The sequence below is a fragment of the Colletes gigas genome, unplaced genomic scaffold (assembly GCF_013123115.1).
Source record: "Colletes gigas isolate AHSC1104 unplaced genomic scaffold, ASM1312311v1 Colletes_gigas_Sc00008, whole genome shotgun sequence".
Classification (NCBI taxonomy): Eukaryota; Metazoa; Arthropoda; class Insecta; order Hymenoptera; family Colletidae; genus Colletes; species Colletes gigas.
The window spans coordinates 98,699-125,096 of NW_025106637.1; the positions used below are offsets into that span (position 1 = coordinate 98,699).

Below are 26,398 nucleotides of genomic sequence, written 5' to 3' on the forward strand. Positions count from 1 at the left end.
ATAGAAGTAGTTAGTTTATTTTGTGGCCAGTACATGTGAATTCACATGTACCATGATTCCCCTGATTAAAGTTAGAGTTGCGAATAATATACAATGTTCGCGTTTGCTCGTAGAGTCGCGAACAAATATTTATCGCGTTGATATATCAGTGTTGCGAATAAATACGATTCGCGATTGTCTTTATGCAAACCTAGGAACCGGGCGTTTGCTTTAAAAATAGCGTTTCGAATTATTAGTAAACGCGATTGCTGTTAGAGTAGCGAATTACTATTTTTCGCGTTTGCTTTTCAGGGTAGCGTTGCGAATAATTACCATTCGCGGTTGCTTTTATTCTTATAAGTCGCGTTTGGAATTTTTCTATTATAAATTAGCGTTGCGATTGTTGATTTATCGCGTTGTTGCCCCGTAGTGTTGCGATATTTAAAACGTCTAAATTCATCCCCACATGAGCCACTCTACAGTAGTTAATAGTAATTAGAAGTAGTTAGCTTATTTTCTGCATGTATATTTGCATCAACGATGGACATCGCCAGTATTTTTGGGCAAAACGCGATTTGCATTAGCGTTGCGAAACATAAATATATTTCCATTAAAGATAGAGTCGCGAATATACAATAATCGCGTTTGCTCGTAGAGTTGCGAATTCCAATTTTTCGCGTTTCCTTTTCAGGGTAGCGTTGCGAATTCTATACGCGATTGCTTTTATCGTTATTTAAGAATAGCGTTGCGAATGAACCGATCGGTTTGCTCTTAGCGTTGCGAATTACTATTTTTCGCGTTTACTTTTCAGGGTAGTGTTGCGAATAATCATCATTCGCGGTTGCTTTTATTGTTAGAAATCGCGTTTGGAATTTTTATATTATAAACTAGCGTTGCGATCTTGACTTATCGCGTTTGTTGTTGATTAGAGTTGCGATTCAATGCCCAAAAGCTGGCCAAAACGTTGGCCACTGCACCAGGATCATCGAGAATCAAACTACGATTCTGCAAAGCCTCGAATGGCTCAACACCGTTATTAAAATTAGTGTTGCGTATGATTGAATATGGGTGCACGCGATTTAATTAATAAAAGAACCCTGTGTGGTTCATTTTACGAATAATAAGCACCATTCGCGTATACTTTTATATTTTATAAATTAGCGTTGCGACTGAAATCCACTCACGGGTTGTTTTTTTGAATTTATGAGTGGAAAATATATCCTTTTCTTTATATGTTTGCCAATGAAAATACTGCTTTAAAGTACTGGGGTAAATAGACAAATTATTTCCTTTTTCAAAACGTGTTAAAACCTGTAATTTTGATTAATATATTTTTATGTCATAGATTAAATTCATGATTCATAATATATATATCACCAATTATTCATTATTAGAGTTGATAATTTGTACGGGATATAATAACGTTTTCAACCTAATTGTTATTTATAAATAGTGGATTTTTTTATAAATATTCTGTACTCTTTGCATAAATTAAAGTTTGTTCGCGATCATTGTTTTAATCGATGGAAAATAGAATGCTTGTATCAAAAGGGTATGCAAATTGCAATTCGATATTTCATATTGAGAGTTAATTGCCGCGTAGAATCGACATTTTAGTTCGCTATTGCTTTTTCGGTATGAACCTAATTTAGTTTTGAATACAGTCAAATATAATTATTGCAATTTATACGTCTTGAAAAATTGTTTATTTCATAAAGGAAACGGAGAATAAAATTTTCAATTTATTTCATATTTATCTTAACATTGAGACGAATTTTTTTAAACTTTTTTATATCAATTTTTACTCGCGGAAGTTTCAGTTCAAATATTAATTTCATTTTTTCTGTGTTCACTAATACACTTTCATTTCAGCTATTAATCCTTTGAACAAGTTCTTGTTACAGGATATATAATTATTGAAGAATGGAATTGAAAATTATACACGGATTCCATCTTGATAGTTTTTAGAGAAATATTTCATACAATTCTATTTATTGTCTGATTTATGTTTCAGGGAAACATCGTGGGATTAATCAAGACACCAAGAAGAAATTATTTCCTCGTATTTCTTTGTTTTATACGAGTTATATTTATCGAATATCAGTTTTTGTTTCAGGATAACATCGTGGGATTGTCGAAAACACCAAGAAGAAAATATCTTGTCGTATCTTCGTTTTATATCGGTTATATGTATTGTATATGAGTGTATGTTTTAGAACAGCATCGTGGGATTGATGAAGACATCAAGAAGAAAATATTTCCTCGTATTTCTTCGTTTCGACAGATTGCGTTAGAATATAAGTAAAAATGTATATAGATTATAAGATAAAAAAGCGTTCTCCAGCGTTCGATTAAATACCACTGAAACGTGTGCGTAAATTTAAGTGGGGATGATTAATATTAAGGTACATATTAGTATTTTAATGTGCAAGGTCCATACGTGCAGTTGCACATTTCTGGTTGGGTCTTCAGTGTCTTCTTAGGCACTGTCATAATTAAGAAGGAACAATTAATAATAAAGTACATATAGGTACTTTATTAATCAGGATTCGTACGTGCGGTTGCACATTCCAATTTTGTTTCTAAAAAACATGTGATGGATTATTTCACATGTATCGACATTCTGTTAGGTTTTCGATCTCTTCGTCAGAGTTCGTACGTGCAGTTGCACATTTCATTTTCGTTGTTAGAAAACATGTGTATCATCTCACATGTATTGACATTTTGTTAGGTTCTTCGTCTCTTGATTGGACAGTTCTTTTAAGAACTCTCCTTTTCTAGCTCGTTTCTAACTTTTCGATAGCTTCTCGCTTAGATAGGTATTCGATTTCCTCGCCAAAGGAAGGGTGGTTGGGGCGAGGCTAGGGTGGGTCTCCATTCGCAGCAACCTCCACGTGGTGAGACCCGGGTCATATTATTTACTATGTAATTAATAGAATTATTAATTACATAGCAAATAATATGAGCTAATGGCTGCGATCTTCCTCGTATAGTTTCACATACCTTCTTCGTCCTGGTGTGCAGTTTAATAACACTGATTTCGAGTCGCAAATACGTTTTTTCCGAGTTATTTTTTAAATAAATGATATATTACAATTTAAAATAAAAAACAGAGGATTTGCGGTGTACTTATAAATGAGGTACATCCGTACGTATTTTAATTATCTTGATATCTTTAAATAATCTTAATCGATTGGTTAATCCGATGAATTAATCGATCGATGCTCAATTCTGGACTGTACAGCTTTCATTCTGTTAAAAAATACTAATTTCTGTAATTTCATTTTCTGTCTCACTTCCTCTTGTGTTCATTTCTAAATTTGTCGGTAACGTTGGGGTCTCGAGACCCCATTACCATTTTCGTGTCATTCGCAACGTTACCCTTACCCTTTATGGTAAGTTGCTGGTTAGTATCGGGTTTCGCGACGTAGCCGTTAGATGGCACCATGGCAGGTGTTGCAACTTGCAACATGCGCTGCCTGACGACGTGACGGGAAACATTCGGCTATTCGAAAAATGGTGGCCTTCAATTTTTTAAGCGGAATGTCATATATTTGTTTACGTCGTGCGAAAATGTGTGTCAAGAGGAATTCATTCCTATACTGTGCACGATAATCTTCAAGGCCAAGTGGGGGATCAGAAGCTAAAGAAACATTTTGAATATTTTGTAGCATTACATTTACGATTGTTTCTTTTTGACATGACTGCACTCGTAGTAAACTAATGTATTGATATTCGATCGAAGAAATTGTTATTAATTGGAAATTTCTTTTTTCTGAAGATAAAAAGCTAAATGTCCTGAAACGTGTTATTGCGAACAGTTCGTGAAAGGTATGTGATATGACATTTTTATTCATTATTCGTGAATAAAATTTGCTCGACTCTGTCCCCACCCACTAACCAGAACGAATCCAAATACGAGTTGGTCGTGGTACAACCTCTGTTGTTGGTTCAAGTTTCAGTTAGTATTTGTTACTATGGTTACACACGGTGAAGCATGGCCGCTCGATTAACAGTTTGCGAGCGAGCGTTGCGCAGAAAGGTAATCAAGTGCATGGAATGCCGATGATTCGCGCCGCAATCATTTTCGTAAGTAGAATTAAAGTTTTTCAAAATTACAAACCGTTCCCGCCGAACATTGGACTATTCACAAACAATTGTTATCGTCCATTTTTAGTGCTTCCGGTTTAGCAGCTGTACACAAAACGTATGTACATTTTATGGTCTTGGAATGTTGGATACTTGGAAACGTATGCTTTATACGGATATCGTCAAACAGTTTTATTATAGCTATTTATTCAGTTAACGTGAGAGATCATAATTGTCTGTTTCCCTTTTCATAAAATTTTTGTAGCATCGATAATTTTGATTTTTCGTGGCTGAAAAAAATTGTAGCTATTTGCAAAACACGTGTAAACATACTTTTAGATTTTTACTGTAGAACAGTAAAATACTGTTTTCTAATTTCAATCGGTAGTATATGTATGCTATTGAAAAATTTCGGATTAGGTATTCTATAAATTATAAATTATAAACTAAGAACGTGAAGATGGTTTTAGTGTAAAATATGTTTCAAATTCAGACGTATTAGAAGAACTTATATTTGTACAAAATGAAAGGGATACAACATTTTCGTCTTTATTGTTTGATTTTGATTAAATCATAAACATCAGCTTTTTTACGTTTTAATCTTTAAATTGATGACGGTTCCAGTTGCGTGAGAATCGTCTCAATCTTTTGGTAGTTGTTTGAATTTGAAGTTATTGGCACCTGAAACCATTTATAATTCTTCCTGATTGAATTATTATGGTTTTCTGTAACTGTTTCATCAGCATAGCTTAAATGAATCGCGTGGCCCGTCTTGCATACATTTCCCAAGAATACGTATTTTCTTGTGTCGCGAGACCGAAGAAAATCTATATCCTCGCATGTCTGACTGGCCAACGAAGATTGTCCGCATGCGAGCGTGTTAAGAAAATGCTAATCTCGACCAGGCCACTCAGGTGTTGTTGCGCCTGTAGGACAAAGTAATTTGTTAACCCTTTCGGGACGTAACTGGGTTATCGTACGGTCGTTACAGACGGCTGATGTAGTACCGTTTTACGTCACAGAATGCCAAACGTCGAAGAAAGTCGCGGCACAATTAGTATGCTGTTCTAGAAAGCGAAAAGAAGGAACAATTTTTAATTTTGAACAGTTTTGTTCACCCAGAAAGAGAGAACATTAATGAACCCTGATAGAAAAGGGTTTCTTCGACATTAAAACCAGTTAAACAAGTATACAAGTACAAGTATAATTTGTAGATCGATCTGGAAATAGAATCATTGTTTGGAAGTAAGCGTACATGTGTGACCAGCACGTATGCAGGCACCCCTATAGTATTTCATATTTCACGAACGGTATTTCAACGTTACTAAGCAGTGGCTTTAACGTTTGCGACAAGATTAAACTTTTATTTCGAACCTTTAACGAACGTGTAGAAGTTTAAGTACAGCTATGCTTCCATCGATTTTAGACCGATAGACAGGGTGACCAACTCGTCGATGCCGATAGAATTTCCACAGAGATAAAAGAATCACGGTATTTTAACAATTTTCGATATTTTATATTTTTCTCTTTACGTGTCAAGATTGTATTAAAGTCACTTTCGTGTCGGTAAATGTACCCGTGGTTTCGCGACCATTTAAACGTATAATTCCCACGGTGAGGCTAATGGCCCGTGAATCAAGGTCGTTCAATGGCAAACAACGCGTAAAACAGGATCGATCTAAATTCCTAGAATAATAATCGGTGTTTTTTTTCCTGGTCGACAGTGTATAGACTTAGCCTGGCATTATGGTGTAACGCCAATAAGACTGTTTCAACGTGTTGTAGATTTTCATATTTTCACTGTTTATCGTGTCCCATGATTGTCAAGAATCAATATCAAACAACTTGTAAATTAATAATGTATAGTCCTGTATTTTGAACAGCCACCAAATAATAAATGCGTCTGACTTAAACGGTGAAAAATGTACCTTTCAGGGTCCATTAATATAATGCACGAGCCACGTCCTGATAAGACGAATCAGGCGTCGAGCTGAAGGTGTGTGTGCGATCGTCTTTAATAAACCGAGCGCAAATGACGATGAACCGATACATAACTCTGAATCAATTGGGCGACGGAACGTTCGGTTCTGTCGTTTTAGGAGAACGTATCGATACCGGGGAGAAGGTTGCTATAAAACGAATGAAGAGGAAATACTATTCGTGGGAGGAAGCTATGAATCTGCGCGAAGTAAAAGTAAGAATGATTCGCGATTCGATAAAACGTTCAATGATTAATCGTAATACGATCGGTTCCAGTCTTTGAAAAAACTCAGTCACGCGAACGTGGTGAAATTGAAGGAAGTGATACGAGAGAACGACGTGCTCTACTTCGTCTTCGAGTACATGAAGGAAAATCTGTATCAGTTGATGAAGGATAGGTAGGATTAAAATCTGTATTAAGGATTCGCGTACTATGGAACGATATACAGTGATATATTTGTTACACAACAGGGACAAACTTTTCCCAGAGCCGGTGATCCGAAATATAGTGTACCAAGTGTTGCAAGGACTAGCTTTCATGCATAAACATGGGTTCTTTCATCGCGATATGAAGCCTGAAAATTTATTGTGCATGGGACCGGAATTGGTGAAAATAGCTGATTTCGGATTGGCCAGAGAAATACGGTCAAGGCCTCCTTATACGGATTACGTGTCCACGAGATGGTAATAGTCATTGGATAACATAATTTCAGTCACAGCGAACAAAATAACGACGATCGAGTCTAAGAGAAGAGATTAATCTTTTTATGTTTAGCGATCGGTGTAAATAGTTTCGTTTAAAATAATGAAACCTGTTTCAGGTACAGAGCGCCGGAAGTGTTGCTCCACTCGACGACTTACAACAGCCCCATCGATATTTGGGCAGTAGGTTGCATCATGGCTGAATTGTACACGTTCAGGCCACTGTTCCCCGGCAAAAGCGAAATCGACGAAATTTTTAAAATCTGTTCCGTGATCGGCACTCCGGAGAAGGACGATTGGCCGGAGGGATATCAGTTGGCTGCCGCTATGAATTTCAAGTTCCCGAACTTCACTCGTACATCGTTGAACGTTCTGATACCAAACGCCAGCCAGGAAGCAGTGATATTCATGGAAGACATGCTGCAATGGAACCCTATTAAAAGACCCACGGCACAGCAATCTCTCAGGTAGTTCTAATCGACGAAAACGGGTCAAATAACAAAGATTTCGATTTAGTAGATTGTCTCCGCTTAGGTATCCTTACTTTCAAATGTCCATTCCGCGGGCAATCAACAGTAAAAAGATCGGCGTCGCGACCCAGCGTGATCTAGTCCTGAACAAAGTGAATCTTCCGTCTCCTGTTCCCAAACAGTACAACTATCCCCAGGATATCTTGAAAAACTCGCTCGAAACCAGGTAAAACACATCGTCTCGCCATCGTATGGTTTGGCAGAGCCTTCGATCTCTTTCATATTTTGTTTAAAAGATAAACATATATCCGTACTATGGATCCTAATGTTCCGAGTAATGCATGAAATTTTCATTATCGCAGAGCACAAGAGAATGTAGCGCAGACGCAACAGCAACAACAGCAACAACAGCAACAGCAACCGATGCTACTACCGTTACTGAACCATAATAATTACGCGCGCAAAAGCAATCCCCCGAAGTGGGATGAGGACGATTTTGCCGAGCTTCTGGGGTGCGTTGCCCGAATTTCGTAATCAAAGCCGTGTTACGTGGATCTCGTCTGTCTCGCGATTGTATAATCTAATCCTTGATTGTCCACGTCAGAAGCAAGATCGTTCCCGAGAACGCGAACGTAAAGCTTGCTCCAGATCGAGTGTACAAAGAGAATCGTGCCAATTGGAACGCCAATTATTTACCAGACAATCCGAAGCAGAGCAACGGGAACTGGACGCTGCCAACGTGGAACGAACCAGCCCCCATACATTGGAATCAGTCGCAATCGAACTTGAAGAACGGTCGAAAAGTATCGGCGAAACAACACTACCTCACTGTGGCTCGATACGTCGCTGGGCCGAGTACAAGCTTGTCCTCCAGGTATCCAGAGTTCCAAAAAGTGAAAACCTGAACCCCCAATTATCGATAATACTGGGATACGTACTGGTAAACTGCCTGCTTTGACAAAAGGAACTTCAGAACCATTTTATCTCTCTTAGAACGTTGATCTTGAAATATTTGAAAATTTCTACCAACGTTATTCATGCTTGCGTCTCACTATTTAATTTATGCTGTTTATCCCTAATGTCAGTGTTGAGATTGCGAGTAGGATGTACATAGTGGGTAATTTCATAAATCCTGTTGTTTTTTTAAGCTGATGTCAAATACGTGTAAGTACCTCTGCTTCTAATAAGAACGACGAAGAAAATGTCCGAGTGTACAAATGCGAACCGTATCCTTCTTAATTTATTTCTTCCGCTGTAGTCGAACAATCCCATTGTAAATTAAAAGTGTTCAATAAACTAATGGCAATAATCTCGGGTCCGGGCATTTATTGGTTTCATCGATGCACGTTTCTAATACTTGTTCTCTTTTGCTCTTGAAGAAATGGTGACTTCGACGCGAACCAACCTAGGTTAATGCGGAATTTGGTCGGGCAAACGTTGGAGAAGTATGAGGAATTCACTGATTCTTTTTGGGTACCCAGGAATCCTATCGAGAATCAATCGAAACAGTATTACCTCCCAAGAAATCGTTACATTACAGATCAAACTTTGAGACTGCCTTATCCCAGCGTTTATGGTACGCAAAGTATTAGTAAGTATTTAAAGTTAACAGCACCTTTTAATCAAATGGCATGGACGAACAAATTTTAGCAATTCGCACATTGTAGACAACTTGTACGTACAGTTAAGAGATTCTCGCGTTTTATTAACTATTTATTAATTTAACAGAAACGACGAACAAAGGGACGCTTCAACCGGGCGTGTATGGAAATGTGCTGAACACAAAAGGTAGCGGAAGCCTTCACGGCAGAACGGATTGGGCTGCTAAGTATCTAAAATGACTGTTTTAAAATTATTACATATATATTTCTTAAATTAATCCATTTCTTTTCCTTAAAGCAACTTCAACTGTGATAGAATGATATTTATCACTCCATTGCGTTCTAAGAAAAAAACTGATGATTTTAATGCTATCACGAAAGAACCGAATTTACAAACGTTGCTATAAAACTTTTAAAAATGTAGTCACTATATCGATTAATTATTTTTCAGACTGTATAAGTGATCACATTTTTAAAACGATCGGATTCGAGTTATCGATAAGTAGGAACAAATTCTCTCCTTTTTTTTTTTCAATTGCATTTTCTAATTCTGTTAATGACTATTACTATTTAATTATTTATTGAATAACAGTATTTTAGTATTATCAACGTGACAGAATTCGCTACATTAATTTTTCTTTTTTTCTTTTTTTCTTTTTTAAGTTGTTTAATTTGTCCAATGAAAATGTTGTGAAAGGTATTAACAACTAAATGATTATGGTTAAGAGTGTAATGTTTGATTCATAAAGAATATAATAGTTGAGTAAGGTATATTAATGAAAATAATATACATATATATATATATATATATATATATATATACATATATATATACACATATTTATTATTTGTACATATCGATTAATAGCGATATGGAGTAATTTCTGATTGATCGAACGATCGATTATATTTACCTTTCTTTTTACAGTCGATATCGTAGTTTTTTTTTTATCGAATGCATATCAAAGTCTGTTCAGACAATTACTCCATGTCGTGTTACATACAATATTTAAGAATGGTACACCATGATGAAAAATACGATATAAAACAAAATGATTTTCCATATTTTCTACACACAATCTTTAAGAAGCATACTTATACTGTACATTCATAATCATACGTCTCACTCGTTTCATTATCTACCATAACTTTAGTTGTCTTATAAATGAATATTTTTTAATACGTTTCCCTTTGTAATAAGTTATACCCTTGAAATACTTTTTTTTATATATAGTTTTGATAGGTATATTCCAGAACTTGTACGTTTACGATATAAGTTAAAAAATAATACAAAATATACTACTATTGCATAATAAACGTCGACTAAAGTATCTCTCCTTATGATGCGATTGTAAAACTAGATTGTTTCATAAAAATGTTTTATAAAGGAACGCGTCATAAAAAAATTCGTTTTAAAATTATCTCTACTCGTATGAGTTTGTACATATCAGATTCCCCGTGTCTAAATTCTGACGCTACTTTCTTAAATTTATTTTAAAAACAATTTTTAAGTCTTTTCGTAAAGATATGTGAAAGCAAGGTACCCAATAGATCGTATTTTTTTTCTTTGTCCCTTAATAATCTAGCATATTCTCTATCTCGTACTGTTTTTAAAACGGTATTAATATTTGTATATGCTAGAAGTATTGTATGAAACAACCACCTTGGAAGAAAACCACTCGCTCTGTCGAGGAAAGAACTAAAACTTGATATGATTAATTTTCCATTATCTCAAGTTTGATGTACATATGCATGCGTTAGACAAGAAATCTATGCCGTTCTTGCGTGGTTCGTTTAAATGATATCTAAGTTAGCTTTAAATACACGTACGAAATATATCTGTAAGCTGTTTGGATGGGTGGTACATTGGTAAATATTACGCATATACATTTATCCATTAATGTAATACGATTTTATATTTGAAGTGATCCATCGGAATGTTCGTAAAAATGCTTCCGAGTTTACGTATTCGCACACGTACGATTCATCGGTTACGTTCATTTAAGACCATTTAATTCACGAGCTTGGATGAGCTTCATTATAGGATTTGATTTAAAAGAAAGTACAAGATTCTACCCCTTTTAATTATGTATCGTTAAAATTCTATCGCAATGCACGGATACGATCTGTAAACTGTCGCGTCTATCTTGCAAATTTCGATCCAATAAATATTCAAAATTTGATTATAACATCTTATGCAACCGTAAATATGTTTTGGGTATATAACATAAATAAATAGCGTGTTCGAAAGAAACAAGTACTGTTCTTTTCTTCTTTCGTACGGAGGTACGTTGTAAGTGTACGTATCTTACATTTATATGTAAACTATTCACACAGAAATATAACAATTTCGTACAGGATATACTTACACAATAATTTCGTCACGCAAACTTACTATTTATCGATCACTGATCTAACAAGCGTAGCACACGTTAGAACCATCAAGAAAAACTTACTCCGCGCTTATTAATTATTTTCTGATCGGTAATAGTCGTTTCGGATAATTACAGAAAAATTTCGAATAACAAGTTTCAATTAAAAAATTAAATATACCCTCGAAAAATTCGATTTAATCCTTGAATGATATCGAACTAAATTCAACCTCAACGTTCATTTAATTTCCTTTTCTTTTTTTTTTCTTTTTCTTTTTCTTTTTCTAGGCAGAGACCTTAACAAGTGTTAATTTCAATAATACATACGTGTCAATTAGGATCTCGAAAATTGTCTCTGCCAGCTTATAATTATTTGTCAACGTGCTATTTAAGGATTAAAAGACATTCGTTTTGTTTGCCCGCGTGCAATAAATTTTGTAGCTATACATTTGAAATTTCGTCGCTTTTAACAATAATATTTAATAAGCAATGGTCAATTAAATTATTCACAACGGTATGAAAGGCACAATATCTTTTAAGAAAATGAAATGTAAATAATCATAGATTCAAAAAGTATCTATCATACATTTATATAATTTAAAGGAACATTCGTTAAATATAATTTCAACTTGATTTGACATTCGCGATTGATTATTTGTTCGAATAAAACAATTAATACGCAGAATAATAATAGATAGATAGAGTGCTTTGTGTGCGTGTGTGTGTATGTGTGTGTGTGTGTGTTGAATCTGGCGATATTTTGTATTCGGTGATTCTTAATTGGTTTCAAACGTTCTGAAACATTCGATCGAAATAATTTCTCTCGCAGGAGTGCTACGATTTAAGGAACGGAATGATAAGATAAGTAATGATTCTTAAACATAATTCCTGGTTTTGATAACTTTATTTACATAAAGCACCAGATTTACCACAGCACACAAACATACGTGTCCTACTGTTGTAAAATCGCATTGTTAACGGAAGCAGTAACATTAGCTAACATTTTAGGAGATACGGTTGTAGATGCCACCATGATGCCGGTAGTTAACGTACTAACGGTAGTATTAGAAATTAAAGTGGACGTTAAAAGAGTTGACAAGACATTGACGGTAGTCTTTACCTTTGGTGTAATATTTTCTAACGTGGGTAAAGTGGAAGACATAGCGTTTATCATAATACTTGGCGTCGTATTGTTAAGTGGTATCACCGATGATTTTAATATCTCGGAACACACGTCTTTGGTTTGCAATGACAATCCAAAGCACGCGTGCATCATGTATGCCAATAACGAGCCAACTATTAAACCCGTGATGTACGATATTGTCATGATATTACCTGCAAAACCAAGGATATCATTTGAAAAATAATATACGCAGACAAGATTGCAGCGTATCCTTTTATGTATACGTATGTGTGTAAGTGCGTACCTGCTAACTCGCGAAGCCCTTCTGGAACTTTGGCCGGTGCTTGAATCATTGGTACCGACCCAACAATACCATTCGTAACGCCAAGAAGACAAGAAAATAATAACGGATATCCTTCTCCTGCGAGGATCGGAGCACCTCTTGGTAGCGCGCATAGCAAGAACAAGGGAATTAATACGATCCGTACACTCGCAAAATATAATAACTGATTGCGTTTCCATTCGTAAGGTATTAATGCGAGTTGCTGAAATATTAAACAGCGAAACATATTATTTGTTTTAGTTTAAATCACCGGGCATTTTGTATGCGAAAGGAAGGTTGTTCTATCGACTAATTATCAGAAAGTTAGAAATAAATTTCTGTTGACACGACACCCGTCCGGAAAGAGGAGTTGATCGTGGTTGTACTTATGTAGCACCTACCTTGCCCAATACATCGAAAACATTGAACGCCGCCATTAAAATAACCGGCATCCACGATTCAAGCTTGCAAGAAATTATTTCGGACATGATACCAGGATATAGGCAGACTGTAACACAATACGCCACGCCGATGCTGGACATGTATGGAAATATTATTTTTGCCACTTCGATTCTTGCAAGTAACCCCCCTGATGAAATTAGTTATATTATTTTATTAAATACGTGTATGTTAACCGTAAAAGAGAAAGAAACGTACTTTTTATTTCAGACCACTGTTTACTGTTTTGAGCGGCATACGCTCCTCTCATAACGACAACGTCTTCAACTTTGTAGGTAGGACCAGCGCTACCGGGAGGATTTCCTGATGGTGCACTCGGTTCATACACGGGATTACTGAACGAAAATGCTGAATACTGATTTGTTCCTATCATAAGTAAACGGCATAAGTAAATATCTATTTCCGTTTAATCTAGTAAACATAAACTGCAAGTTACCATTCGAATCGGTATTACCGCTCGTAGTTTCGTTTCCCACAGGACTAGTTTGAATTTTTAGAACTCCATACTGACCTTTCGAAGGGTCTCCGACTTGATCCAGAGGATCCATCTAGTTAAGAACATTATTTAACGGATACAATTTGTTATTATCGCGTTAACGATACTCGTATACGTACCAAACCTACATCTTCCGTCGGTTCCAATGTAATTCGATTTCTCTCTTGACATAACGTTAAATAAAATTGCACAAAATCAGTTTTACGAACTATTTGATGTAAGACGAAACATATCAGGATCGTTATAATTGACAAAATGAAAAATGTGGACGTGTTCCTGCGTTCGTCGTCGAGCAAGGATTTCGTAAGAATTCGATTTATAGACACCCAAAGGCCAGCGATACCTGTATTTAAAAAATTATATTTTTTTTAAACATCATTGTCGATCAAATGTTTCGGATGATAAACGTTTCAATTCTCTTTCTCACTTTCTCCAGCCATTACCGCCTGAGTATACTGACTGGGAAGCATAGACGTGTATCCATAGAAGCTCGATTGTTGAACTATAATTTAAACATTTTTCTATTAAACTCTGAATCAAGTCCAGGCCAGAATTATCGGTATGGGCAGTGTTTCACCTGTGCATCCAAACGACACTACTGCAACGGCAACCAAATTAATCGTATATGAAGTTTCGACGTCGAAACATTTGATCCAAATCACGCATATTGCAACGAAATTCAAGGTAACGAAGGATACCACATATCCTAAAATTTTCAACGATATATTAAACAACGATCTGTTTGAAAAACAATGCACGGTTGTTGCATTTGTTTGCAATTCTTACCGAATGTTATCCGCGTATTCAAAGACAGTGTTTCAACTAAGATGTTGTTTGCAAACACTGCAAAAAAGGCCACAGTGATGTAGACAACTAACATGTCGAATATTACAGTACTGCCGGGATATATCTCTTGAAAAAAATCCACAGCTATGATAAAGCTGCGAATAATAAATATCGACGTTACAACATTTTTAGTTTCAGGAAAAAGATCATGCGATGACTCGGAACGGTAACTTTTTTCATTTTACGAGTAAATGGACCAGCGCGTGTTATGTTGCGAACAAAACAAACAATAAATGTGTTTTTTGTTATCTGAAAATATGACAATAATATATTAATGCGGCTTGACCTGTTGTACGGCAAGAGGAATCCCACACCGCCAAGAATAAGGGCAAAGTAGATGAAGTTGCGTCTGTCAACCGGTGGTGACAGATGAGTGAACCCATTGGAGAATTTGAATTCATTCATGCCTCTCGCCTTGCCTAATTGTATGTAGCCACGACTCAAATTCTCATCCATATTAATCGGGACGTTTGTTGAGAACAATCAAGAAAGAACCAAGTCACTGACCGTTTTATGACTCCATCGTTTAAGAAGAGCTTCGACGGTCAGTTCTTTTAACCGAACTTCACCAATAACCGCACCATACACTTTCTTTCGATCAGTTAATTGCACCTGATCGCTACCTTATTTATTTCTTTACGCGTAATATGGATGCGAATGTCGCGCGACCGAGCGCATGCTTTGAAAATTTGCGGCATTGATTTTTGCGCGCGCACCGTACACCCTATTTACCTTTTACCGCGTAATACAACCGACAGAATGTGCATTGTAAATTTGATACAAAAGTAAAGATACTTTACAGTACCGTTTTATTCTACGATACTCTAACACAGATCAAATGGAATTTGTAATCGAATGAAACGATTCAAATGTGACCTGCTGTTTTTCATTTTAAGAATTAAAATAAATTATATTTAAAGACGCGTTCTTCGTGAATAACTCAAATGTAAGCTCACAATTTTTCCTCCGTGTTTAGTAGTTGCTAAAAAAATATTGGGCGCATACAAAAGTTTCGATGGATTCTAAACAAACATCTGTTCATTTAAACCAATAGACAATCTATTAAAATTCTTTCCGTCTAAGACAATCAACTACTGTCAATTGTTATTCGCGACCGAAATTAGCTGCTTCCGGTTAACAAAATGAAAATTAATATCGAAGATGGACACCAATAGATATCGTTTACGTGTATAACGCTGTATGAGTTCCGTAGAGGAATGAACGTTAAAAATACTGTGAAAACCGTGTGTGATGCATTCGGTGAGTCCACTGTATTGTTTTTAATCTGCGAAAAATGAAATCTATCGGTGATTTTTATCTGAAGATAAGTCCCGCTCAGGCGGCTTTTGTTGTTGATAATTATATTTTGAACAATTTAACTAGGAGTTAGATCGCTGACGTTAATTGAACATAATTGATTAAATAATATTATTTTTCATAAAACTTTGCACGCGTCCTACAACATTTTTTATCCGAGACACCGTATATACATATTTTACGTACTACATAAGTACATACATACATATATCGATGTATCGCATACTATATCGAGATAAGTATGCGCTTGCGCACCGTGTCATACTTATCACTTATGAATCAGCTGACGAGTAAAGAGGATTGTTGCTTGCGAATTCGAGCGATATTAGAGTAAAAGTTAAAAAATATGTCGTTAAATACGGCGCACGCGAATGGCGGCGTTCTTATACACGCCAGTGAGTGGTAAGTTACGAAACATGTTTGTTAGTTTTGAAATTGTCACTGATATTTTGCGTGTGTCGTCTGTGACGTTTCTGCAACGTAATTACTATCGTGGCCTTCCGAAGGCGACTTCCTTATTCTTTCGATCATTTTTCCTCCATTGATTGTAATATCGCGTACAAACTACAAAAGATGTTCACATTTTCGAAATCATGTTAATAACCAACGAAACTATCGCATTTCATATTTTCCATAGTTGTTGATGCAATCGGTACAGTACTAACGACGAAATTATTTACCTGTTTGCTTTAGCATATTATTATTTTGCGACAATGTTACGATGGAATTCCATGGACAAGAACAACCGGAGTTTATGGGTAGCAAACGTGGTCGATTGTACCTGACAACGCACAGAATGATCTTTAACTCTAAAGATCAAAAAGACAAAATGCAATCGTTTAGTTTCCCATTTGTGACGCTGAACGAAGTTGAAGTGTACCAACCGATGTTTGGAGCTAATTACATCAAAGGCAAATGCCGTGCTCAACCTAATGGTAATTGGATCGGAGAATGTAAATTCAAATTGCAGTTTAAAAGCGGTGGTGCGATAGAGTTTGGACAGGCCATGTTAAGAGCAGCATCAATGGGTAAGTCTATCACATTTTTACATAATTATAAAGAATAGCGCGCACGATTTTGTTTTTATTTATTGGCTTCATAAACCAGAATCTACTTTTATCAGACTACAGACTATAAACAACAGACTTAACGTTTATAGTCAAAGAGCTAACAACGTTACTCCATGAAATTCATTTTTGTATAGTAATTTATATACTTGTTTCTAGCTCAACGTAATGGACCTGCATCCGATGCCCCACCACCTTATCAACCACCGACATCAAACTGGTATGCTGCACCACCACCTGCTTATCAAGCTGCAACAACCGGGTATTATGGTTGGGTACCGCCTACTAATGTATTTCCGGATATGCCTCCAGGTTAATTGTCTATTTTTCTTCAAACATTTTTATAATACTGCATTAATTGTTCTCGCTAACTAGCTGTTCATAATAGAAACTTGTTTAATCAGTAATAGGTTGTTATTTTATATTTTTTTATATATGTATATAGCAAACAGTGTATTTATGACGGATATGCCACCTCCATATCCTGGTATAAATGCACCTTATCAAGGATACGCGAACGATGCACCCCCTCAAGGTGCATGGGGTGGCGCTGGTCAACAACCTGTGTGGGCACCACCTCAACAAAACGGCGCACCTGGATGGCCAAATCCAAATTATAATAGTCAACCAATGTCCCAAGCAGGTGCGTATCCAACCTATGGGCAACCGACTTATAATAATTACGTACAAAATCCACCGCCATATTCTCAATACCCTCAAAGTAATAATTATGCTCAACCCGGATATTATCCGCAACAAAATCCTTACAATCAGTATCCACATACTTATTAATTATATTTAATTGTGATAATATACACATTTATATCGTATTTTACATATGTGCTATGAAATTACGAAATTGAATACATTTAGAAGTAATGAAAATTTTAAAACGCGATTCCTCTAATCAATTATGCGATATTGTGATAGAGAAAGCACAGTGTACATTCGTTTAAAATGCTTAAAAAACACACAAAATTATTTTGAGAAAAGGAAAAAAGGATACAAATACATTTATATTACTATATTCCTCTATATGTGTATAAAAGTCATCCAATAATATAACATATACTACATAATGAATACTGAATTACTTTCAAATACTTTTATTTTTATCAAATGTATTCGTGAATAATACAGAAAACATCACCTATTATTGTTACCTAATAAACCAAAATATTATATTTTCGTTGTTTCAATAGCATACTAGCATTATGATAATCATTATAATACAACAAACATACTATGTTATTAAAATTTAGTCAAACATAACTTGCTGTTTTTATTTAAACCTACCAATTCAAAATGTTACTTTGTTACAAAAATGATCAAAATCTATTTCACAAAGAAATTCAATGATGCCATATTTTTTTTACCTCACCTGACAACCTGAAAGGTTTTGAATATTGTGCAATGTTATTGCATAACAGGTTTGGTTGACCTGAAGTAAGGTTGACTTTCACTATGCTCAGTTATTATCTCATAGTTGTCAGAGATAGTTGAAAAATACGTGAAGTGTTATTATGAGTTTTTAATCAGATTTAATCCATTCATTGATTCATATAAAGCAAAAATGTGCATAAAATCGTTAATTTTATAATTTTTTTGACAAAATAGCATTAAAAATATATTATATTTTCAGTGTAACCAATGAATGACTCAATCAGAGTATGCTATGACAAAATACTATTACTGGTAATAGCAGTAAAAATTGGAAAGATTATATAATTTTATTAAATTTTCAGAATAATAATTCCCAAATTTGTAATAAAATTATTTCATCTTATAATTCTACTTCATAAGCAGATTATTTGGCATAACTACAATTTAATCGAATACCGATCAAACTAATTTAAACAAAGAATAAAATCCTAAAATATTAAAATAATTCATTCGTTGAAATTAATTCCTCTGACAAGAAAATGCCAGATCGTTTAAAATTTTCTGCATCAAATATGTACATATGTATGTTACTCACCATAACTTTAAACATATTTTCAATTAAAATTTCATTTCCTTAGTTTTGTCTATGTGTTATATTTTTTCTCTTTTGCAGATGCGAAAGCAGCAGAAGCTGCTCAGAGTGCATATTATGATCCAAGCAGACCACAGTGTGCCTATGTCCCACCTCCTGCATACTATGTACGTATAATGTTTATTAAATAATTTTTAATTGTTATCTAGGAACTGTAATCTAATATTTATAATGTTGAAAATAAATTTTATCTGACTGTAATTGTTTAGGAAAGTCCACCGAGTTACCAGCAAACAACGGAAAAAAAGGATCAGTGAAATTACATTAATGATTTCTGAAAACAGTGGTGGAACATCAACGCTGTTGCTGTCTGAATAGTATTATATGTGTAACATACTGCATAGTAACAGGTATATGCATTCCATTTTAGGTTTTGCTATGTCATTTCGATGTGCGCATTTAAATGAAACAATATTTCTATCTTTCCTATATTCACAATTTTGAATATTTACACTATATTATACTGTTATGCTTCAAAATATGCAAGTATTTATACTTATTGTGTAGATTGTATAAATATTCTATAAAAAATTCTACTGTTTTTTGTGCAATTAAATGAATATATAAAATAAAGTTACTGCATACGAATGTAAAAAAATTACTTATACCGAAGTGTGTTACCTCTATATTTAAACATTTTATTTAGAATTATAGAAGGTACACAATATTTATACATACATAATTAGTAAAATTAAATATAAAATAAACAATTAACAATGTCGCGTAAAATTTACATAAAATTTATTATCAAAATATATTTAAACATATGTAATTTTTTCTATTGAAAGTGTAATAGTGAATTTCAGTCCATGGAAACTCGTAACATGTATATTAATATATAAAAATAATTTTCAATTGCATAATAATCAGCTATATTAAATCACAAATCGTTCCATTTGTGGTGATATTTGCTTAAGAAGTTTACATTTTTATCTTGACTAGTTTTTCTCTATGGCAAAAATGGCACATGCAATAATTAATATTTATTTAAAAATTGTATGCTATTTAATAGTTCATAACAATTTGATTAAACGGACAGTCTAAAATGTTACAAAATTCATAATTCTATATATATATATTAGAATTTAATTATCGTATATAACTCTCGCTAAAAATGCGCCCATTGTATTTGATAAGAATCTCTTATAAAAGTAAAGTTTAAATCGCGTAATATTAAATTTTTGGTAAGTATAAACTTGATATGTTCGATCGAACATTAATATAATACAATAATTTTGTAAGGCAAGAAATTGTGTTTTTCGATTTTATGATCTAAAAACTTTAAACTGCATGGAATGCTATCTATGCAGTCTCTAGAATTGTACATTATTTATAAGTCTACCCATACTCGGAGGTGACCGTCAAACTGATGTTTCCATTCATAACATAAGTGCCATGATACCAAATTCTTGTATCTAAAAGAACAATATCTCCAGCATGAACAGTGAAATTAAAACGCGTACAAATATGATCGCATTCCGGAGTTGGAGCAACAGTCCATATTTTGTCGCCTATAATTTGTCCTTGCCACATGAGTCGCGAGATGTAGTCCAGCTGTTTGTATGTAACAAAAATAATGAAATTGTAATATACATGAACAAAACTGTAACTACAAATATCATACATTATTGTTTTTGTACATACATGCATAGCAGCACCTTCCTCGTATCCCAAAAAAACATAATTGGTATATGGAACTTCTGCATCTTCTGGCAAAAAATGAGGTAGACTGTAAAACTTTCTCATAACATCCAAAATTTGAAGATGACAGTTTTTCCAACCAACATACCATGGGTCTTTTCCATTATGTTGCATAGCTCTATCTTTGCTCATTGCAAAAACATCGCGTAAATTGGTGAAATTACTTTTGAAATGCAAAAATTGGCATTCCTCTGCCGAATCATAAGCACCGTCTATAGATTCATACAAATCTCTGAAGAATTTCCAACTAAATACCTTGGAAGCTGGCCAATGGCCAGCAGCATTTTTTATCACCATAGGTTGAGAAGAATAGGCATACTGTTTGAATTCTTCTCTAGTTAAATTTGGTAAGATCAAAGCTGCAGTAACATTGCGACAATAATTGCAATTTGCTATTGGTCTTGTAAATTCCCATATGAAATAATTATTTGGTATTAGACATCTTGTACCACGTATACTTTTAATCACATCAATGTACACGTATTTAAAAAGCATACTGCAAAGTATTGGCATAAAAAAGGCAAGGAGAACCTTCTTTGAACAGATGTAATGAAAAATGGAGCTTTTTGTGTGTCTTCCATTATTTCGTACACTGGCAGATTTTAGGTCAGACAGAGATGCACCTTGTTCCAAAAAGCTTTCGGTTAATATTAAAAATGCTTCTTGTATTTGTTCTAAAGCATTATCACTTTCTTCCATTACTAATAGTATCGGTAAACATGAAAAGTTTCTCTATCAAAACAAATTTAAATGACTTTTAATACCCAATATTTCAAAATCTTTTTATCAATATTGTTTCAATCGGTTTCAATAACATTTTATCGTTCCTATTTGTTGATTTAACTTCTGGTTGTTATTCAAACAGCTCCAAAACACGTTCATGTTTCAGCTTGAGAATAACATTGATCTTGTCATTACCAGTATACGCGTTATAAAATTTATAAACTTTACATCGTTTTAATAAACGTATTTCTTTTTCTCTTCTTACACTTTACTCAATTTGGCGATCGTACTTCGAGCATAGACTTCGTATGGCAAAAAGATATTCAATAGCTTTAAAAATATTCATCGTGTGTCGTCTAGATGCATACTCGGTGTTTGTGATAGCTAAACGAACGTATATTTCTTCCTTCTATATACCGATGTACATATTACGGTATCAATAATGACAAAAACGACCTAGCCGAAGCGCCTGACTGTGTGTGTTTCACTATACATAGGTATCTTTGAACACGCGCGCACATAATCGTGTATCGAGTCAAGCCTTGAATCACTTATGCTTCATCGAAATGTGAAGGTTTCATAGATTGCACAACAAATACTATCATTCTCCGACTTGTGCAAAAATACTGTTTTTCCTCGTAATAATTTGTCTATCTTGTTCTTCCACGGAGCAAACGAGAAAGCCTGATGCCCGTTCGTTCGACTAAAAGTAATTTAATACCCTAATAGGAAGTTTCCTGTTCACGTGCTGAACAAATGTGGGCTAACGTAGGCCGTAGGTAGGCGGTAGCATAGTTTGTACGGACAGAAAGCAAATTCGTAAAACGCTATTTTGAACAATAAAGCAAACACAAGTAACATAATATTTCAAATGTAACGAGAAAAAAATAGGGGGAAAAAAATGAAATGGAAATATTACTTGGGTCTGCGTACGTGCGTTTCAAATAGAGTTATAATTTACCTTTCATAACGTTACAAATAAAATATTTCTCAATGCCGTTTTAGAAATTTGATACAGATAAGAATGTACAAGGTGTTCAATCACTAATGGTAATCCTTCATTTATAGTAGCATAAATCAAACATGACGAAAATCGAGTATAACGAAATTCTGTTGATATTGAATCGAGAAATTAAATAGTAGAAGATAGAAAATAATTTTATTAGGGAAACTTAAATGATACCGGATGGGGCATGTGTCTACTCCGAAGATGGAGGACTTTGGTCACGTCTATTTTTTTCATTCTTTAAAACTATATTTTCAAAAAACTATCAAGATACTTATGTCGATAAATGTCTTACCTTAAAAAATATTTTATTCATAAAAGTAATACCAAACACGAACGAAATGTTCGAATCAAATGCAACAGAATAAATGGACTCGTTCGTTGCCTAATTGGTGCATACAAGAAAAAAAATTAGAGGTAACCTTGAAATCATCGGAACTTGTTCACTTTTGGAATAGACACAAATACTAAAAATTATAGCTGACTCCAGTTGCGTAAAAAGTGAAACAAATTTTTATTCGATCTTCTCGAACGAAATAAAAATAAATCAAATCTTGGATTTTTCGCGGATGTTTGGAATTAACCGAATGCGTAATCGCTGCATGGAAATAGAGTTAAAAAAAGAAACACAATACAACAAAGAAGTCTTAAAATTATTTATTTTATCAAATCACACAACATGATGTACAAGTCATATTTAAACGGACATTGAAATTGATTTTTAATGTGCAAATTGCAGTTATGAATTCCATGTAGATATTACGGTAGATAAATTTGATTTGTCATTTTTCGTAATTTTCATTTTAGTTGTATACATTACATGGTATAAAACCTAATTTACAGCAGTTATAATATTAAAGTTATGCAATATTAATTTGCTTTATGCTCGTCGAGATACAGTCCACTTGAATTTTAATAAACTTCTAATTCTGAGACAGTTCTTTTCCCTGACAATTTATTCTTTTTGTATAGGTAAATGTTAAAACTCAAACGTAAATATGGATGCATTTAATTTGGCAACAAATTCGTTGTTTTATTATCGAACAATGTCGTGTAATGAATGTTTTTTCTTTCGCGCAAAATGCGGACTATATGTATATCTTGATAGTGACCTAGTTCGCTAGAATCTAACCAATACTTATAATTCGTGCTATTTTATCTTCTGATTAAGCAACATACGATCGTGATAATATTTAAGAGAGCTGTTTCGATATTAAATCTAAATTATAAATATTGTAATAAAATTGAAAACATTACTCGCGTACCTGAACTATTATAATTTATTCTTTAATATTGTTAAATATGATAAAAAGTTGAATTATTTCTCGACGAACTTCAAAAGATTGTAAATGCAACATCATAACTTCTTTCTTCACTTCCTCCTATAAATGTAATTTTATAAACATTTCACTTTAATTTTAAAGGTTTACGCATTCCTATTTAAATAAACAGAATGGGTTAAAATTCTTTAATCTGTTCATTTAAACAATAACTTTGTTTATAAAATAACGAATATTTTTAACATAAATGTATTTTTTAAGAGTTAAAAAACTTATTATATTTACAAGTCTTTTACATGGTACAATTCAATGAAATTATTGTTACAATTATAGTGTTATCTCAATGTATAAAAAATTTGGATAGTTCAGAAATCACAATATCGTGCAAATACTTTATAATCGAAAAGTATGCTTCTGAAAGCGAACATGTCGATTTTATAAAATGACTGCCATCATTTTCAACAAGATTAAACATTATTTATCTAAAAGATTTTCTTAACAGAATACTTTGATTAGGACACATCGGTTATAATCCAACGCAAAATAAGTTATTACTTACTGTTAAAAGTGTGTGACTAGCACAGTCGTGTTTGTATCAATGCTTACACCTGATTACACTTTGCTTTTGTAAAGACAGACATTTCCATCAGCGAGATTGATCAGAAGTAGCACCACTTGCCAAGAATAGCATCTTTTATAGCCGGTATGTATTGTGCAGGAACCCAATATATCCAATATCTCGAAGCCTCTGTTGTGCCCAGTTGTATAGCCTGTGATGTATAAGGGCATTTAAATAAAAATATTTATGCAAGTTATAAAAATACATACATTATAGAAATACAAACCATAATATGATATTCTGGATGATCGTGTATAGCTTCACTGTGTACACCTTTTATGGAATTCATAGGTACTTTATCGGTTCTTTCTTTTGTACCTATCCAAAGTTGATCTTGTTCCAGTTTAAATGTTAATCTAACTTTGCCACCAGATTTGTTTAACATGCCAAATAATGGAAATTCGGGTAAGGGCTCCTAATTTCAATTCAATCCATTTAGTTTAGACTATTACTTCAATTGATCGATTTAATCATTGATTTATAAAATCATACCTTGCTGCTACCTAATAAACCAGGCATAACATCTTCCGGAATACCTTTATCTAAAACTTTCCTATGCATTTTCTGCTGAGACCATGGTTCCTTATCCGCGGTGGAAGCAGCTTCGTCCGAAAGATCTTGCTTTGTTGGAATTGACACAGCTAATACATCATCTAACTTTGATCCTACTACCATGACTTTGGCACCTTAAAAGTACAATACAATAAAATATGAAACAAGAACAATTTTAAAGAAGTAATTAACATAATAGGAAATATATTTCTCTGTCTGTGAAATTACCTTTTGTAACACCCAAACTTTTAAGCGTTTGTTCATCTTTGGCTAAACCTTTGATCATAACTTTTTGCATGGCTTGTGGTACAGATATGATGTTTTGTAGATGTGCTTTTAATTCTGCAACAGTTCCATCCAGCGGGAAATTTATGTTAATCCGCTGTTTGTTATAAATCACTTTAAAGTCTATATTCTCTCTGGGTGGATCTTGCGAATTAGTTGCAATATTATCTTTTGGCTGTGCATCTAAAATTTCACACTTTGGCGTAGGGTCTTTTATTTCTATAGATGAATTTTCATTAGAATTTGTATTTGATACTAATTCAGCACAAGGGGTTACATTAGAACAATTGTCATTGGTTTCACCCTTTGCAGCATCTGAAAATATATGAAATACTTATTGGAATATTTATAATTATGCTTCTAAATGTAAAATAATCTTTTCTACGAATAAGTAATAGTTATTTTATATTTGTTGCAGTAAAAATTTAACACGCGAAAATCTGTGAACGTTTATAAAAAGGAAAAATGTTATAGATATATTAGACAAGGTTATGACCAAAGTGATACGTGTCTAAGAAAAAAACAGCGATTTACAGATGAAACTTATATAGGTCAATTGATGCTCGTTTAATTTAATGTAATTCAGAAATAGATGTGTAAAGAGTTTTCAAACAGATGATTGTTATTTATAAAATTAATTCAACGTATACAACTGATAGTTAAAATATTTTACAAAGAGGATTATTTCAGGTGACAGATATTCATTATATTCGAAATAATTAAAAACAGGCGTAACGAACGACGATGAAAAATATTTATTGGTTGACAATTGTTACTAAAAAGCATGAAAAATCGTCAAGATTTAGTGTACGTACCCACGTACTCCATGATGAACTGTATTTCGTTGACCAATCAAAACTGTTGCAAGATGCATGTAATTTCTGCCATTCGTATTTACAGCGATCCTTGGAATGACTTTCAAATTTTCAAATATTTCAGAAACAACGCAAGAATTCCTTTTTTATCCAAATCGAGATCAATCAAATGTACGTTAAAGCGATTCGAGAGTTTTAAATATTCAATTTAACGTTTGAAATATGTTGCATACTAATCGGAACACAAGTTAGACGTTGATAAGCGTAACGATAAAATTTTTAATAATATCTCATTCATCTTTCATAGAAACAATGTACGGGAAGAAATCTATTGCTTCTAAAGTATTCTGTCGAATAGAATAATTTTATCTCGAATACACCTGATTGTTCTGAATATACATATTTCAGTGGCTTTGTTTTTTTTTCAATATGGTTTTGTAGTCGATGCTGTAGCACAATTTGATCATCAAATGCTTATAGGGTAGAAAGTTCATTTATTGGTATTGAATAATAACGAATAAGAAGTAAAGGAAGGACATTTATTTTCAATAAATAAATA

At 33.8% G+C, this 26,398-nt stretch overlaps 5 protein-coding genes across 9 annotated transcripts; 2 read left to right on the top strand and 3 right to left on the bottom strand.

Annotated features, from left to right (window-relative positions):
• The first annotated feature begins 3,668 nt into the window (after window positions 1–3,668).
• Window positions 3,669–9,061, top strand: LOC122397076 (serine/threonine-protein kinase ICK). The gene is made up of 11 exons (XM_043395938.1): window positions 3,669–4,068; window positions 4,157–4,186; window positions 6,004–6,262; window positions 6,325–6,446; window positions 6,520–6,732; window positions 6,870–7,217; window positions 7,285–7,446; window positions 7,583–7,732; window positions 7,825–8,094; window positions 8,600–8,811; window positions 8,949–9,061. Exons 3-11 carry the CDS (start codon window positions 6,101–6,103, stop codon window positions 9,059–9,061), a joined length of 1,752 nt encoding a protein of 583 aa, XP_043251873.1. The 5' UTR covers window positions 3,669–4,068; window positions 4,157–4,186; window positions 6,004–6,100.
• Window positions 9,062–9,716: 655 nt separating this feature from the next.
• Window positions 9,717–15,403, bottom strand: LOC122397075 (equilibrative nucleoside transporter 4). 2 transcript variants are annotated; one of them, XM_043395937.1, is made up of 10 exons: window positions 14,726–15,403; window positions 14,380–14,534; window positions 14,171–14,299; window positions 14,021–14,095; window positions 13,713–13,936; window positions 13,609–13,645; window positions 13,296–13,463; window positions 13,040–13,227; window positions 12,621–12,861; window positions 9,717–12,528 (listed from the first exon to the last, which is right to left on the bottom strand). In XM_043395937.1, the coding sequence occupies exons 1-10, from the start codon at window positions 14,893–14,895 to the stop codon at window positions 12,146–12,148; spliced, it is 1,770 nt and encodes a 589-aa protein (XP_043251872.1). In that variant the 5' UTR covers window positions 14,896–15,403; the 3' UTR covers window positions 9,717–12,145. The 2 variants fall into 2 exon arrangements, with proteins under 2 accessions (XP_043251872.1, XP_043251871.1); XM_043395936.1 differs by having other exon boundaries at window positions 13,534–13,645; window positions 14,726–15,402.
• A 594-nt stretch (window positions 15,404–15,997) lies between these two features.
• On the top strand, window positions 15,998–19,280 carry LOC122396719 (WW domain-binding protein 2). Of its 2 annotated transcripts, XM_043395349.1 has the most exons (6): window positions 15,998–16,158; window positions 16,450–16,784; window positions 16,983–17,135; window positions 17,269–17,466; window positions 18,880–18,965; window positions 19,068–19,280. In XM_043395349.1, the coding sequence occupies exons 1-6, from the start codon at window positions 16,103–16,105 to the stop codon at window positions 19,113–19,115; spliced, it is 876 nt and encodes a 291-aa protein (XP_043251284.1). In that variant the 5' UTR covers window positions 15,998–16,102; the 3' UTR covers window positions 19,116–19,280. The 2 variants fall into 2 exon arrangements, with proteins under 2 accessions (XP_043251284.1, XP_043251283.1); XM_043395348.1 differs by lacking the exons at window positions 18,880–18,965; window positions 19,068–19,280 and having other exon boundaries at window positions 17,269–17,986.
• A 307-nt stretch (window positions 19,281–19,587) lies between these two features.
• Window positions 19,588–22,160, bottom strand: LOC122396775. Its single transcript, XM_043395435.1, has 2 exons — window positions 20,503–22,160; window positions 19,588–20,412 (listed from the first exon to the last, which is right to left on the bottom strand). Exons 1-2 carry the CDS (start codon window positions 21,256–21,258, stop codon window positions 20,197–20,199), a joined length of 972 nt encoding a protein of 323 aa, XP_043251370.1. The 5' UTR covers window positions 21,259–22,160; the 3' UTR covers window positions 19,588–20,196.
• An 818-nt stretch (window positions 22,161–22,978) lies between these two features.
• On the bottom strand, window positions 22,979–26,040 carry LOC122396767 (ubiquitin domain-containing protein UBFD1-like). 3 transcript variants are annotated; one of them, XM_043395424.1, is made up of 6 exons: window positions 25,840–26,040; window positions 24,968–25,339; window positions 24,680–24,873; window positions 24,414–24,599; window positions 24,128–24,338; window positions 22,979–23,670 (listed from the first exon to the last, which is right to left on the bottom strand). In XM_043395424.1, the coding sequence occupies exons 1-5, from the start codon at window positions 25,850–25,852 to the stop codon at window positions 24,228–24,230; spliced, it is 876 nt and encodes a 291-aa protein (XP_043251359.1). In that variant the 5' UTR covers window positions 25,853–26,040; the 3' UTR covers window positions 22,979–23,670; window positions 24,128–24,227. The 3 variants fall into 3 exon arrangements, with proteins under 3 accessions (XP_043251359.1, XP_043251357.1, XP_043251358.1); XM_043395422.1 differs by having other exon boundaries at window positions 24,414–24,602; window positions 25,840–25,996; XM_043395423.1 differs by lacking the exon at window positions 22,979–23,670 and having other exon boundaries at window positions 23,914–24,338; window positions 24,414–24,602; window positions 25,840–25,996.
• Between the last annotated feature and the right edge of the window lie 358 nt (window positions 26,041–26,398).